At 40.6% G+C, this 14,962-nt stretch overlaps 1 protein-coding gene across 4 annotated transcripts; it reads left to right on the top strand.

Annotated features, from left to right (window-relative positions):
- The first annotated feature begins 376 nt into the window (after positions 1–376).
- Positions 377–14,645, top strand: Nrg (Neuroglian). 4 transcript variants are annotated; one of them, XM_023389580.2, is made up of 13 exons: positions 377–1,404; positions 6,143–6,230; positions 6,761–6,887; positions 7,510–8,925; positions 9,011–9,471; positions 9,570–9,926; positions 9,997–10,255; positions 10,341–10,661; positions 10,779–10,998; positions 11,078–11,234; positions 11,311–11,577; positions 11,889–11,981; positions 13,841–13,916. In XM_023389580.2, exons 2-12 carry the CDS (start codon positions 6,176–6,178, stop codon positions 11,978–11,980), a joined length of 3,732 nt encoding a protein of 1,243 aa, XP_023245348.2. In that variant the 5' UTR covers positions 377–1,404; positions 6,143–6,175; the 3' UTR covers position 11,981; positions 13,841–13,916. The 4 variants fall into 4 exon arrangements, with proteins under 4 accessions (XP_023245348.2, XP_023245349.2, XP_014218549.2 ...); XM_023389581.2 differs by having other exon boundaries at positions 13,838–13,901; XM_014363063.2 differs by having other exon boundaries at positions 378–1,404; positions 11,892–11,981.
- The last annotated feature ends 317 nt before the right edge of the window (positions 14,646–14,962 follow it).

Here is a 14,962-nt window from a genome sequence, read left to right as displayed (position 1 = left end):
ACTCGTATTCCGCCGATTTTCCACTCAGAATCTCACTCGCGAGCATCCCCTTGTGGCTCTTTTCGAACAGTACAACCGAAACCAACGAAAATTCGTAACTTCGCGCCAGAGCGCCAAGCACTTTGTCCATCTCTTTCTCCAACCGATCGTTGCGCACCAGAAGCACAAGGGCGTGCCTGTGTGTGGGAGACCGGCATCGAAGTACTACGTACACTATACTAACGTATACGTAAAAAACACCGATCTCGCGTAAGTTGAAAGTTGGGCGCATGCGCTGGCTTCTCCTTTTTTTTTCTATTCTCCTTCACGAATCGTCTTTGGATCGGTTGCTCTGCCGCTGCAGGCTGGCTAATATACGGAGAGAAAACGGGACCACCATCATGCGCACACACACACAGTCACCGTCCCTCGTATATTCTCGGCTGTCCGTTAAACGGAGAAAGCTATATATTGTACAGCAGATAGACGAACAAACGTATACATCGACGCGTAAGTACACCCAGTTGAGTCGGTGCCGCGTCAGGACGAGGACACGCGCGGGCGTCTGTTGTAAAACCGACTGTTGAATATACTCACCATCGATTTCTTTAGTACTTTGTGCTTTTTTTTTTTTTCATTTTATTTTTCTCGCGATAAAACGAAAGAAAAAAAAAAGGGTAAGTTTTTGCACGATCAACCCTAATGTGAGTGTACATATACGATGGAAGCGCAATAAATTCAAATTACAGTGTAACGCGCGTATGGTTTGATTGGCCGTAAGTACGCGCACGCAGTGGACACACACACATATAGAGTACAGCAGAGGAACATATATAGAGAGAGAGAGCGGCGCGGCGCCGCGCGAAAAAGGTGTGGAGGAGCGCGAAATAACAGTATATATACGTGAGGTCAGTGAGTCGTCTCCCGTCGGCGTCGTCGTCGTGGTATACCACCAGCATCCGCGCTGCAGTGAGGCCGCATCAGCCATCACGGAACATATATACCGAATAATATAAAAATTGGTGCAGTGCGCGCGAGTAGTGCAAACAACAACGGCTCTTATCCCGCACTGCAAAGTATACGTGGTACGTGATATATGTAAAAAAAAATAAAATAAAATCCATCAGGAGGTGCGGAGGTGTGTGCTCGGTGGTGCAGTGTATTCATATTTAAACTGGAAGATCGCGCGAAGGCAGGTCAACCGAGTTCGCTGCCGCTGGTTGCACCTACATATATACATATATATACAGGCATAAATCATCTAAGCGCGCACAGGTATAGCCGCGCGACCGGAGGATACCTACCTACCCTGGAGGATGCCTTAGAGTCGGGGACGAGCAGGAAGCGCGTCTAAACGGAGCCGAGCTAGGGACCCCGTCCAGTCACCGTTGCCACAGCTGTCCTACCTGCGGATACACTCTGGGGGTAAATAAGACTTATTACATCCATTTCCTATACGCTCCCCCCTCCCCCCGTACCTGCATACGTATAGGTATATGTCTATAAATTCATCCCCCTTTACAACCCTCCCTTGTACATGTACGTATATGTACCACACGGCTATCTTCTCCCGTTTCTTCTCTGATGTATACCTATTGTGGTTCCAGCTACCCTACATTTTCGAAGCACATTGCACTCGTCCTGTTGTATAAGGCACAAGGGACGCGGTGTGTCCATATTATAATATATCCGTGCCAAGACACATTGGTATCCATGTATATGTGTATCCATGTTGTATGATGATGCGCGAGGGCAATTTGACAGCCAGCAGGCAGCCACCACCGACGACGTCTTACTCGATCGATCGGTGGTGCTCGTGGTGCGTCCCTCTGCAATATATACTCTGCATATATGCATCAGGGTTGTACCTATATATATATATATATGTACGTGGATGCATGTGCATGGTATAGAGCTTATGGGAAAAAGAGCTGCCCCGTGGGGTATCCGATAGAACATAATCGGTTCCTATATACGAGGTACATATGTATGTATTATAGGTCACGATAATGAGCATTGCACGGGTACGTACATGGTTTTTTTTTCATTTCACATTCAATCTCGAATAAAACTCTCATATATATCATTTGGCCAAGTATATACACTTTGTGCATAGGTATATGTATGTGTGATTATGAAAACTACCTGTGCCCATATACATAAATATATAGTTTAGCTACGGGAGTACGGGTGTTGGCCGTGTCGTATATAATATGGTGTATGTACATATATATGTGGCGTTTCGTGTCGCGCCTTTTGCTTCTATATATATATACATAATGTATACTACCTATATACGGTGTACTGTAGTATGAAATGTATACATGGGACATGGGTATAATATGTTAATGTACTCATAACTCCATTCATGTATTGTATGCATGTATGCCGGGCAAGTGATTTTTGAAACATCGGCCGGTTAGACGAAGATCAAACAGTAAAGATGACACATTTTTGTATGTCGTGCCAACGCCTAGCTTCTGTTCCATAATGCACTGTACAAATTATACGTCGCACGAGCGGTTCGTCCCTGTCCCTGGATTTAATTATAATACTTACAGTTGAGACAATAACATTTTATTGTATCTCTTCGGTTATACTGCGTGCCGATGCGTCTAATACATATATATATATATATCATATTGTTCGGTGTATTTGTATGTACGTGCAGTAAGTATGTATCCATAAACGCTACGGGCTACAGGTAGTCGTTGAGAAATATACGGGGGAAAAGCTACTTACTCATAAAACAGAGAGACAGAGAGGAGGAAAAAAAAACCAAAGAATGTTAAACCACCGCTAGAAGACTATTGATTGCGAATATTAAGGGTTTTACCTGCCTTTTTCCCCTTAACAATATTATACCTATACAATTGGAGGACGAAGGAATACAATATACGCGTATGTGTGTGTGTGTGTGTGTGTATGTAGTAGTAAAGCAAGCGATGAGATCATCCTGCCGCCTCTGTATACATAGTTATATATACCACGAACTTTTGGTTCGCTCGAGCGCGCGCCCGTGCGGGTGCACTTCGCCATTAAAGCGAGTTTGGTCGATGATTTTTTTCTTTCTTTCTTTCTTTCTTTGTTTTTTTTTTTTTTTTTTTTTTTTTTTAGTTCACGCAAAGAGAGTGACTTCTTTTTTTACCTGCTCGAACGTAATTTACGTAACAAAAAAAAAAAAAAAAACAATTTTCAATCCGAGCAATGACGAAAGCGTGACGATCGTGATCCTTTGAATATTGATTGTAATCATATTATAGGATGGATTTTGATTCGAACTCGGGTCATTTGGAAAACCCGAGGACAAAAGCAACGATGATCGGAGCAGCCAACGAATTTATATATATATGTATACAGATGCTAGAGCGCGGCCTAATGAGCTGAAATGCGCCCGTCCACCGGCCGACGCTACAATTAGTGGGTTCAAAGTTTAACGGCGATTTCAAAAAAACTTTATCGGTTATATCGACGGTATGGCCTACTTATTTCTGTTTGAAATCCCAAAATATTTTAACGTGTCGTTTTATATTTGTACGTAAGAGTACATTGTTGAGCCTCGATGAGTGACACATTGAAGAAGTCGTCGTTGGCTATGTGTATCATCATTACTTACTCGTTACTCATCATTCGTCCAAAGTGCTTTCTGTACTCAATTATAATATATGTACACGCGTGTGTGTGTGTGTGCCGGCTACTCGTGTGGGGAGAAAGAAATTCACCCACATAAATATTAGTATATTACGTTACGAAGCCGTAAAGTGGCTGATGTACGGCCGCCTTACGGCTGAGTGACGTATACAATTTTTCGTCATCCCGTATAGGAAAGTTTGTTCAACAGGTTGATTTGGTTAACGCAGGGAAAAATGAATCGCCGAGGTCCTCATGAAGTGCAAACGAACGAACGATGGATAATAATCGAACGTGCCCAATAATTGAACTGACCGATCGATCATAAAAAAACATAGGCATAATTCATCAGTGAATGCTAGAATACATATTTTTTTTGATAGTTCTTCAAAGTACACTAAAAAAAAACTTTCATTAAATGATACTTCATTCTTGGTTTTCCAGTCTATGTATTGAGCATGTGCTTTTTCATGTAGAGCGCGAGCCTTTCAAGGTAACAGTCCAATAACCATGAAAATTTATCCACCATTACCTACAAGTAACTCTAAACTTGAAATAAATTTTGTTAAAAAAACACGTAGTGGTTATTTTGATTACACGTACACAAGAGACGAGAAACAGATCATACGGTAAACGATAAGTAAGAGAAGGTAAAAAAATGGGCAACGCTATATTTAATATAGGCGTGAACCGACTCGACGCAACGATAAAGGCAGCGATAGCAGAAGGCATTGAAAAGGTGAAAAGACAATGCCGTCAAAAAAAAAAATACAGCTATACAACACAACACTTGGCCGCCATATATACATAGATGCCAATATTCGTTATGGATATCATATATATGGATAGATAATCATTTGAGAACATGGACTTCGGAAGTGCCTCGCTCAGCGGACGGTAAGAGATCCAGTGGCCGTACATTTGTCGCTTTACGTCCTACTAAGCGGACGTGAACAACAAACTTTACGGTCGGGGATGACGAAAACACACGTACGATCGTTATACTTGAGTGGTCTCGAGGTTTTTCTTTTTTTCGCTCGCGTATATACGGCATTAGAAAGATAGATGAGTTATGGGGTGATACAACGAGTTGATGTTCCTTGTATCCAATCAAATACACGATGAGCCTCTCTCGGAGCGTAGTACAACGTTATCTACGTATACACATAGTCTCTCGATGTTGGCAGTCGAGCCGGTCAAGTACACGCGGCACTTGACGAAACGTTAACTTCGCACATTACAATATATACACACGTACACCCGTTAAAGTGTTTCATTACACGTAATATTAAGGCGAGCGTGGAAAATTGGGCTGTGCTGGATAAATAATTCAAACGCGACGCTCTCACGACCCGGTATTATATTTATACGTTATTTTAATTTAAATTAACGAATAATGCCGGGTAGCCGGCATCGCTTACACTCGAGCACACACACACGACGATTGGCATTATTGTATATGCGTATGTATACATAGCTTAGCTCATTTTAATTAAGGTTTTGCACGAGTGCTATGGCTTGTCCCATTGTTATACTGTTTCCATTGGCGGAGGGGGGGGGGCTTGATAACGCGCCGGCAGCGTGATTAAGTAAGTATACTGTCTGTACACAGATGTGGTGGTTGGTTAACGCCCGTTCGTTATTGTGCGTGTAAGATGTTATATATTTTTTTACGGAATCGAGTTTCCGTCGTGTAAAAGTGTGAGTAAGGGAAACTCGCGCGTTTATAAACCGGCAAAATCGGATTATTCCCCCCCCCCCCAAACGAGGGCACGTTGCGGCGGGTGATGCACTTCTCGAGCAGTTGTGCAATCCGAGAGGTCGTTCACACGTTTATTTTCTTCCGCCCGAGCAGCCCCGAGCGTTCGATTCTTTCTTTTTTTTTCTGCTCAAACTGTCTGAAAATGTAAATTGTAGGGGCGAACGTTTGTTCTTTTCATTCGCTGTTGGGAGTGTGGGCCCTGCAAGTCTAAGTACATTGGACGTTTCTGTACCGAATGAATAATTTTCCGACTTTCTACGTGCAAGTTTGATTGTCAAGCACATCAGAGTTTAATTTCATTCAATTGAAACACAGACTTTGTGGAAAACCAAACCTGCCCTTTTTTTAAATATATTTGCGTTAAATGAAAAAAAAAAAAAAAAAATTAGCACTAAACGTTATAATATGTTGACCTTACTCCGTCAAATTTTACTTTTTGCACTGACTTGATAAGGTCAAACAGAGGTATAGTATTAGACTATAGTACCAATGACCGATTTTGCGGTACAAAATTCATTTCAGAGGATTTATCTGAACTCAATGACCTTGCGATTTTCCTTGACCTTGTATATTTTTGGTACATACTTTGTTAACTGATAAAAAGTCTTTGAATGATGATCATAGTTTCAAAGCGGTAAGATCGACAAATATGAGATACGTGATGTTTACAGAGTAACAGAAGCCTTTTTTTTAACTTTTGTTTGCTCTTTGCTTATCTTGTCAAATGTTTACTGTGTTTGTGTACTAAACGATAACAACATTTTTTTTCAGGTAGATAGCCGGAGCTGATTAACTACAGTAAAGATGAGATTTGCAGGATGCATCATCGCCACACTCGTATTGCACGTGGCAGGCCTGAGTGAGTATATTATAACGCCAAGAATATTATTGTGAGCTATATTTTCATCGGAGCGAAAAATGTAACGTCACATGACATCACAGTTTCATTTTTCATGTGTGAGTCGAAGGGAAAACCATTATTGGGGGAAAATTTATGTTTTACTCATTTGGCGTCGAAGAGAAAGTTACTTATCTCGAAAAATGCAATGTTACATTAGTCGTGCTTTAAAAATTGTAGAAAGTATATATAAAAATAGTTGTGTCGACGATACATTAGATTTGCAGGATAATTTTTATCAATTTAAAAATAGCTGTGTTGATGACAGATTAGATTTACAAGACATTCTCTATCAATTTAAAGAAATCAAAAGAAATTTATGAATAATCATCAATGACGTGTGGATTGAAACTATACTTTTTGCTCTGATGAACAATATATCAATGGGGCTTTATGTACCAAAGTTTGGTTCCCAACATAAATGTAAAAACTTTTTTTTTAATTATCTTACTTGTTTTATTCGAAAAATAACATCAACGATTTTCTTGCAGACCAATCCCCGCCAAGGATTACAAAACAGCCCCCCACAGATGAAGTTCTGTTTCAAGTAGCCCAAGTCAACGAAAATGAAAAACCATTTCTGATCGAGTGTGAGGCCGAAGGAGAACCGGCACCAGTGTAAGTAGAAAACGAAAAATTTTTTCGTTTATTGTTGTTTTTTTTTTTTTTTGCTTCCAAAAGCTAGTTAAATTAAGATTTGTAGGTACAAAAGAAATCCGAGTGCGTACAAGTCCAATTTTTATACATCGGTTATAGTTAAAAATCGTTTCGTCTGCCGTATATAACGTTAATTGATTCAATTTAAATTTTCCGACAGTCTTTTTGCCTTTCATTCACAAGAGTCTTACTTCACTGAAAACGTACGGCCACGTTGTTACACCAAAGCCAGTGTAACTACTCTTAATTACATGGATGACCTCATAGCCTCCAGCAGATTAATCTTATACTAGCTCCACCACTATCTTCTCTGATAAAGCGAGCGTGGACCCACTCGATTCACAAAACGACAACGACCATCTCTCTTGTGCCTTCCTCATGATTTTTTTCGACATTAGAATTTGTTAATTAGCAGCTATGACGGAAGTAATTTAATCTAATTGTATGAGGGGGAAAACGAACGCTGCTATTTTTCCTATCGAGGGCACAGTAAAAATGTAGAAAATTGTGCATTAGCCAAAAAAAAAAAAAAATCTTGTGGAAAGAGGTAGAAGTTGATTGATTTTGATGTAAAATTTTGCAGGTACGAATGGATAAAGAACGGCAAGGACTTCAAATGGCAGGCGTACGACGACCGCATATCGCAGCAGCCGGGCCGTGGTACGTTGGTGATATCGAAGCCACGAGACGAGGACATCGGTCAGTACCAGTGTTTCGCGCGCAACGAGTGGGGCATAGCCACGTCGAACTCGGTGTTTGTGCGCAAATCCGAGTTGAGTTCGTTCAAGGTTCAGAGCTCGGAGAAGGTCAGCGAGGTCGAGGGCAGTCCCCTGAAACTGACCTGTCAGCCGCCTGACGGTTGGCCCAAGCCCAACGTCTACTGGCTCATCCAGGACAAGGTCGGCAACATCAAGTCCATCAACAATTCCCGCATGACCCTCGATCCCGAGGGCAACCTCTGGTTCAGCAACGTGACCAAGCACGACGCTTCCGTGGACTTTTTTTACGCATGCGCGGCCACCTCGGATTTTCGCAACGAGTACAAGATCGGCAACCGCGTCGTCTTGGACGTCATCTCGGCGGGATCCAGCGCCAATTTGAACAAACGCGAGCCCGTGAAGCAGTACGTCAGCCGTAAGAACGAGGTCGCCCATCGGGGTAAGAAAATCGAGTTGTTTTGCATCTACGGTGGTACACCACTGCCCTTGACCACGTGGTACAAAAACGGCCAGAAGCTACAACCGAACGATCGAGTGACGGAGGGTAATTACGGCAAGACGCTCGTCATCAAGCACGTGAACTTCGAGGACAAAGGGACGTACTCGTGCGACGTATCCAACGGCGTGGGCTCAGCTCAGTCCAATTCCATAAATCTGGAGGTCAGATCGGTGCCCTACTTTACGGTCGAGCCCGAGATAATCAACGCTTCCGAAGACGAGACCGTGGAATTCAAGTGCGAAGCGAGGGGTGCACCCGAGCCACAAATCAAATGGATATACAACGGCAAGCCCATATCCGAGGCGCCGTACAATCCCAGGAGAAAAGTAACGCCCAACTCCATCATACTCGAGAACTTGTTGAAGAACGACACCGGCAACTACGGTTGTAACGCCACCAACTCTCTCGGCTACGTGTACAAGGACGTGTACGTGAATGTTCAGGCTCTCGAGCCAGAGATACTCCAGCCGCCCATGGACGAGGCGACCGTCGATGGGAAAACGATAAGACTGACCTGCCACGTGTTCGGTGCGCCCAAGCCCGAAGTCAAGTGGTTGAGAAACGGGCAGGAGCTCACAGGCGGAAGGTACAAGATCTTGGAAACAGGTGACTTGGAGATCGAAGATGTTTTATTCTCGGACGCGGGCGAATACCAGTGCCACGCGTCCAACAAATTGGGCAAAGTCAACGCCTCGGGATTATTGGCGGTCAAGGAGCACACGAAAATTACGGACGTACCGGAGGATTACGAAGTTAAAGCCGGCGACATGGCAACGTTCAGGTAAACAAAATTCTAAATATATTTCGAAATATACCTTTAATTGTTAATTGTACACAAAAGTCAACTTTACCGTGGTCTTCGACAGATGTAACGCCGTGACGGATTCAACGTTGAAATTGAAAATCGACTGGCTGAGCAAGGGGGAGCCGATAATATTCGGAGCCGAGCCGCGTTTCGTGAAGACATCCGACCACTCGCTAGTGATCACGAAAACTACGGAATTGGATTCGGGCACTTACACTTGCGTGGCGCGCACCGACCTCGACGAAACTCAGGCTCAGGCGACTCTCATCGTGCAGGACGTGCCAAACTCGCCGACACTGCAAAGCGTCAATTGCGGGGCAAAGGAGGCGTACGTCAGTTGGATTCCCAAGGGTGACAACCGATCGCCGATTCTGAGGTACACGATTCAGTACAACACGTCTTTCACCCCGGATACTTGGGAAAACGCGAAAGACCACGTGCCAGCGACGGAACAACGGTACGCCATACAAATGAGCCCGTGGGCCAACTACACCTTCCGCGTCATAGCTTGGAATAAAGTCGGTAAGAATCAAACGAACCTCCTCGATTTTTATTCGAAATCGCAAGTACTTGATGTTCGTTGTGGCTGAAGGTGAATCATGAGTGTATTTTTTTTGCAGGACCATCTCAACCATCGTCCCACAGTCAAGTTTGCACGACACTGCCCGATATTCCTTACAAAAATCCTGACAACATCAACGGCCGAGGAGATGATCCTCAAAATCTGATCATCTCGTGGACAGCCATGCCCCAAATAGAGCACAACGCGCCTAAATTTATGTACCGAGTGTATTACAAACGAGACATTCCGGGAGAAAAATGGACCATCGAAGATGTACACAATTGGAAACAGAACACGTTGAGAGTCAACAATCAGCCGACTTACGAAAGGTATAGAATAAAAGTCGCCGCTATCAACGAAAAGGGGGAGTGCAGAGTGCAGCCGGAAGAAATCATCGGCTATTCCGGAGAAGATGGCAAGTTCGAGTAAACTTTTTTGCATTTGGATTTTAACTGTAAATGTTCATTGTAATCTTTTGATTTTAGTGCCCTTGCAAGCTCCAGGAAACTTCTCGTTGGTACAAGTGAGATCGAGTACAACGGCTCTCTTGCAATGGACCCCAGTTCCACCAGAGTCGGTGAAGGGCGAGTTGAAAGGGTACAAAATTCAAACTTGGACAGAAACTGATGGAAAAGAATCCATGAGGGAATATAACGTACAAGGTGGCAACAAGACGTACGCGCTGGTCAATAACTTTAAGCCTTTTAGTATGAATTTTGTTAAAATAAGGGTTTACAACGGAAGGTGAGGTGCTAAGCTTTAAAAAAAAAAAGGAAAAAATCAAAAACAAATTATTAATTTCGCTCTTTTTTTCGTTCCTCGTTCACAGATACAATGGTCCTCACTCCGAAGTATTGAGCTTTAAAACTCCAGAAGGTGTTCCAGGAACGGTGATGGATTTACAAGCTCACCCGATTGGTTCGACAGCTATGCTGTTAAAGTGGAGTAAACCCATTGAAATAAACGGTATCTTGACAGGATACAGGATATCCTACCAGTTAATTAATGGTTCTAAAATAGGAAGCGAAATGGAGAGGCATCCACAGATAACAGATCCCGAAGCTTCAAACGCGATACTGCCGTCTCTCATGCCTAAGACAAAGTACCGAATAAGTATTCGTGCGACGACGAGAGCTGGACCGGGAGAACCGTTAGTTTTACATTATTTATGCCACAGTGCACTCGATTAATAGATGTCTTCAAAAAATATTTCAAATCATTAGCGTGAATAAGAGTAGTACGACTTTTAATTCGTAAACTTCTACAGGTTCTTCGTTGAAAAAAGTACGCCTGTATCGAAACGTCCAGATGTACCAACGTTTTCGTGGTTAAACATTTTAAAAGAAAGTGGACTGTCGAACGTGAGGATTACTTGGGACCAAAAAACGGAGGGTTTCGCAGGGAGTTACTTCTTTGCCAAATACCGCTTGAAAGGAGAAACCATCGACTTGGTTACAAAGCCTGAAAAATTGACCAACGAGATTGAGGTGCATAGGTTTAATAATTTTTTCTTATCCATGCAAAAATTAACCCAATTTTTTTTTACAAATTTTCTTTTCCACACAGATTCGTGGACTTGAGAGCGGGCGCACATACATTATGTCGATTGTAGCGGTCGATGGAAACTACATGACGGAAAGTCTCCCTCAAGAAGTTGAGACCAGTAACGAAGGTCCCATCATCGAAGCACAGCAAAACGTAGCCACAGCTGGCTGGTTCATCGGTAAATACGAGACTTTTGTAAAAGTTAACTCGAAACATCTTTAATGAAAAAAAAAAAAAAAAAAAAAAAATTTCAGGTATGATGACGGCCATTATAATCCTCCTGTTGATTCTGATAATCGTGTGCGCAATCAAACGCAACCGAGGTGGCAAGTACGCGGTACACGAAAGGGAATTAGCAGCAGGCCGAGGAGACTTCCCCGACGAAGGTGGCTTCCACGAGTACTCCCAACCACTGGACAGTAAATCTGGCGGTGGCAGAACATCGATGGCTTCGTCCCATCACGACAAGAACCCGGAGTCTGATACGGACTCGATGGCGGAGTATGGAGAAGGCGATACGGGTAGAGTGTTATACCTACATTGTTGACTTTGAATTGCCTTAGAGGATAATGTTACCCTTAGTTTATTAACATTTATATACATGTTTGTTGACCTTCTTTTTTTACTAATCTAACTTAAGACATAAGAATGAGTTTACCCGTGAGCTTGATTTGCTGATTGAATGCCATCCACCACACGCGTCATTGTCTCATTTTTTAAACCCATACTTTCACCCAGATCTACAGCTCGACTTCGTATTTTTTTAATCCATCATTCGATTTAACGTGTACCCTACCTGTTTGGTTTTTTTTGTTGCTCGATTTTGACATAGAAGGTATGAACGAGGATGGCTCATTCATTGGTCAGTATGGCCGGCACCGGAAACAACCACAAAACTCACAAGCACTTGCTACGCTTGTCTAAGGTAAGTGTCGACGCACTCTTCAGTTCTTTTTTTTTTTTTTTTTGTACATGTACATACATACATACATATCATACCAAGTTACAACCTAAACTGTTGCGTAGAAACATTTTGAACGTTTGAGGTATTTAGGTAGTTTGACGAATGCCACTATTGAGCATCTTGATGCACATGATAATTGTTGAGTTATATTTTATATTTATGATATCTTTAAGGTAGTCCTGAAGTTGAAGAGACGATTACGATAACATTTATCGAAAATCCATAACTTCGACTGACTAAACTTTGTAAAAAGATTTGAAAAATCCAAAGCTAATTGTATAAGTGTGCAGTGTACATCCTAAACATACACTTGATAAATGGATGAATACATTGTGGAAGTGATTTAGCGAAGTAGTTTTGCATGGCATGAGAAAAACGAGTTAACGTACAGCAAGTAAATCTTGCTATGCATGTAACAAAGGGTATCTGACTGACTTTTCACATTCATTTCAAATATATTTTTATAAAGCCAATAATAGGATTCATACAAGCTTTCTAACGTCAAGTTTTTGAGTTCGTGAAAACAGGATCGTTTTTATCTCATAAACCATATCGAAAATTAAAACTAAACTTCGTATAAGATGCTGTATATTGAAGAATCAATTTTCATTGTTAACGATCCCATCTCCAAATTTATAAGGTAGTACATCCCAACTTTGTAAACAATCCCTCAAAGTTTCATTGCGCTCTACATATTTATGATGTATGGTTTGGACTAGAGTCACTTTCGAGGTCACTTTAAATAAATTACTTATAGTAATCTTCACTGGAAATTTCTTTAACCATGAAATTCGTAAATTGAACTTGCAAGTAACTATAAGCAAAATTGCTGATCGACAGCTCGTCAACTGAAACTTTTTACTTATATAAGGTTATAAAACATCTTTGATTCCAAAGTGGAAATCATTGAATTGTTAGATTTTATCAAACTTTGTCTTATACATATGGGTCTAATTATCGCTTGGGTTTAAAAGCAAAAAAAAGGTCATACTGATCCAAAGTTAATACAGAAAACATAAAGCATATGTGTACGAATATTATTGCTTTTGAATTCAAGTAAACGCAACATATACAAAAATCTAATATCTTACGCTAAAACTGCTGCTTCAAATTCCGTTATACGTACATTCCGTACTTTTGGTTATGTTCCATACGTTTTTTAATTTTTCTTTATAATTTCATTGCTTGTCCCAGATTAGCAATGTAACTAAAATTTTTACGTGGATATAGTTGGATATCGCATAGTTTACTGCTATGTTGACACATTGATACTTAATATAACTATTCTTCGAACTACTACAATTTCTTAAATTCAAAAATGTTTCTACAGTTTAGATGCAACATACTATACACGTTCTTTTGCTATTCGATTTTCAAACATTTTCAAGTCACTTCAAACATTTGACACACAAAAAAAAAAGATAAAACGTGTGCATCGTTATGCTTTAGTTACACGCAATCATGATGAAAATTTTTAAGATACATTTTGACATCCATTCAAAACAAAAATTTTGACACGAAACCACACTGTCATATAATTACAGTTGTTTTTTTAACAAGCAAACGGTTTAAAAAATGTTCGAGTCCTTAAAATATCTCCAGTAACAATAAGTATGATGAAAGTTTTTCTAAATATATATTGATGTCTTTTTGTAAAGTTAATCTTAAACCATTACAGAAATTTAAGAACTTCTTTTTTTTTTTTTTTTTTTTTTTTTTTTTTTTTTTTTTTTTTACAAAAATTTCTGTAATGACATGTAAGAAAATTTTGAATTTAATGCTTTATCTCACTTAACAAGTTTTTTTGTATTGCTCAGCAGCGCGTTTTACCGAAGATGGATCCTTCATTGGTCAATACGGACCAAAAGGTAGACCGATTCCGATTGAGGAGATTCCGCCACCGATACCAACTGGCTCAACAGCTACTTACGTGTAACCCCGCACACTTCAATTGACGAAACGAACTGTTCGACGTGGATAAACCATGATGCAGCTTGCGCAAGGTGCAACCTCTATAACTGATAATTATAAAAATCTCGTCTTTAAGAGTTTTTCAACGCCTCTTGTATACTCTCACCATAAAACGAATACTACATTTTGGGCGCTCCATTTTGTAAGAGGATAACAAAAATCATCATAATTCATCAGCGACCTCATTTATTAGATAGAAAAAATTTTAGCGTCCTTAACATGTACGAGAGTGTTATTTATAGGTCGTTAGAAGAAACAAAAGCACAAGAATGAAAAATGAGAAGAAAAAAATCACTGTTCCGAACGTTTATAATAAGTGCGCCCTGCGTTGCTTTTTTACACGAAAACTTTAATAGGAGAGATTTTTTGCATTTTAATTTGCATCCGGATTGGACTTGTACAGTCCAAAGATCCACTTTGTTTTGAGTAGCATGCAAGCCTATAAATTCCAAGGCGGTGTTTTTGTTCTTCATTATCTTTCAATGAAAGTGTATTCCGGTATTTTCGACCGGAATTATCGCCTGCTTATTACAGGGTACAAGTTACGTTTAAATTGTTTCAAATTGATTATCTTATGTAGGCAAAAATTATACAAATCCTACGTTGTTTTAAAGTTGCTTACGTAGTAGTGAAGAAAAAAAAAAAAAAAGATAATTACATGTTTGTAGAGAGCATTAATCGATATGTTTATTCAAAGTATATTCTTGCGTTGCCAGTGTCCATCACTTTAGAATATATTTTATATTCAGTCTTTCTGAGAAAAAATGACTCCCCTAAAAATCTGTCAGTCGTTTACTCAGTGTAAAGTACACTCATAAGCGTCTGACGTTCGACTGAAATTTTTTCAATAGCCAAGAAAAAAAAGCTCAATTATGATATCTCCAATGATAATTCAAATACGATACTTATGATGTATCAAATTTTTACTCTGTAGGCAGTGGGCCCAAACGAAGTATAAGAAATTCTAATGC

The sequence above is a fragment of the Copidosoma floridanum genome, unplaced genomic scaffold (genome assembly GCF_036245765.1).
Source record: "Copidosoma floridanum isolate Cflo_tuat_1 unplaced genomic scaffold, Cflo_Japanese_pri ptg000013l, whole genome shotgun sequence".
NCBI lineage: Eukaryota > Metazoa > Arthropoda > Insecta > Hymenoptera > Encyrtidae > Copidosoma > Copidosoma floridanum.
Note: the sequence above shows the minus strand (reverse complement) of the source record. Positions and strands in the feature narration are given on the sequence as shown.

Coding starts and splice junctions, on each gene's coding strand:
- Nrg (XM_014363061.3), top strand. CDS start 6,176: ATGAGATTTGCAGGATGCATCATCGCCACACTCGTATTGCACGTGGCA. Junction 6,231..6,760: donor ATTGCACGTGGCAGGCCTGA/GTGAGTATATTA, acceptor ATTTTCTTGCAG/ACCAATCCCCGCCAAGGATT. Junction 6,888..7,509: donor GAAGGAGAACCGGCACCAGT/GTAAGTAGAAAA, acceptor AAAATTTTGCAG/GTACGAATGGATAAAGAACG.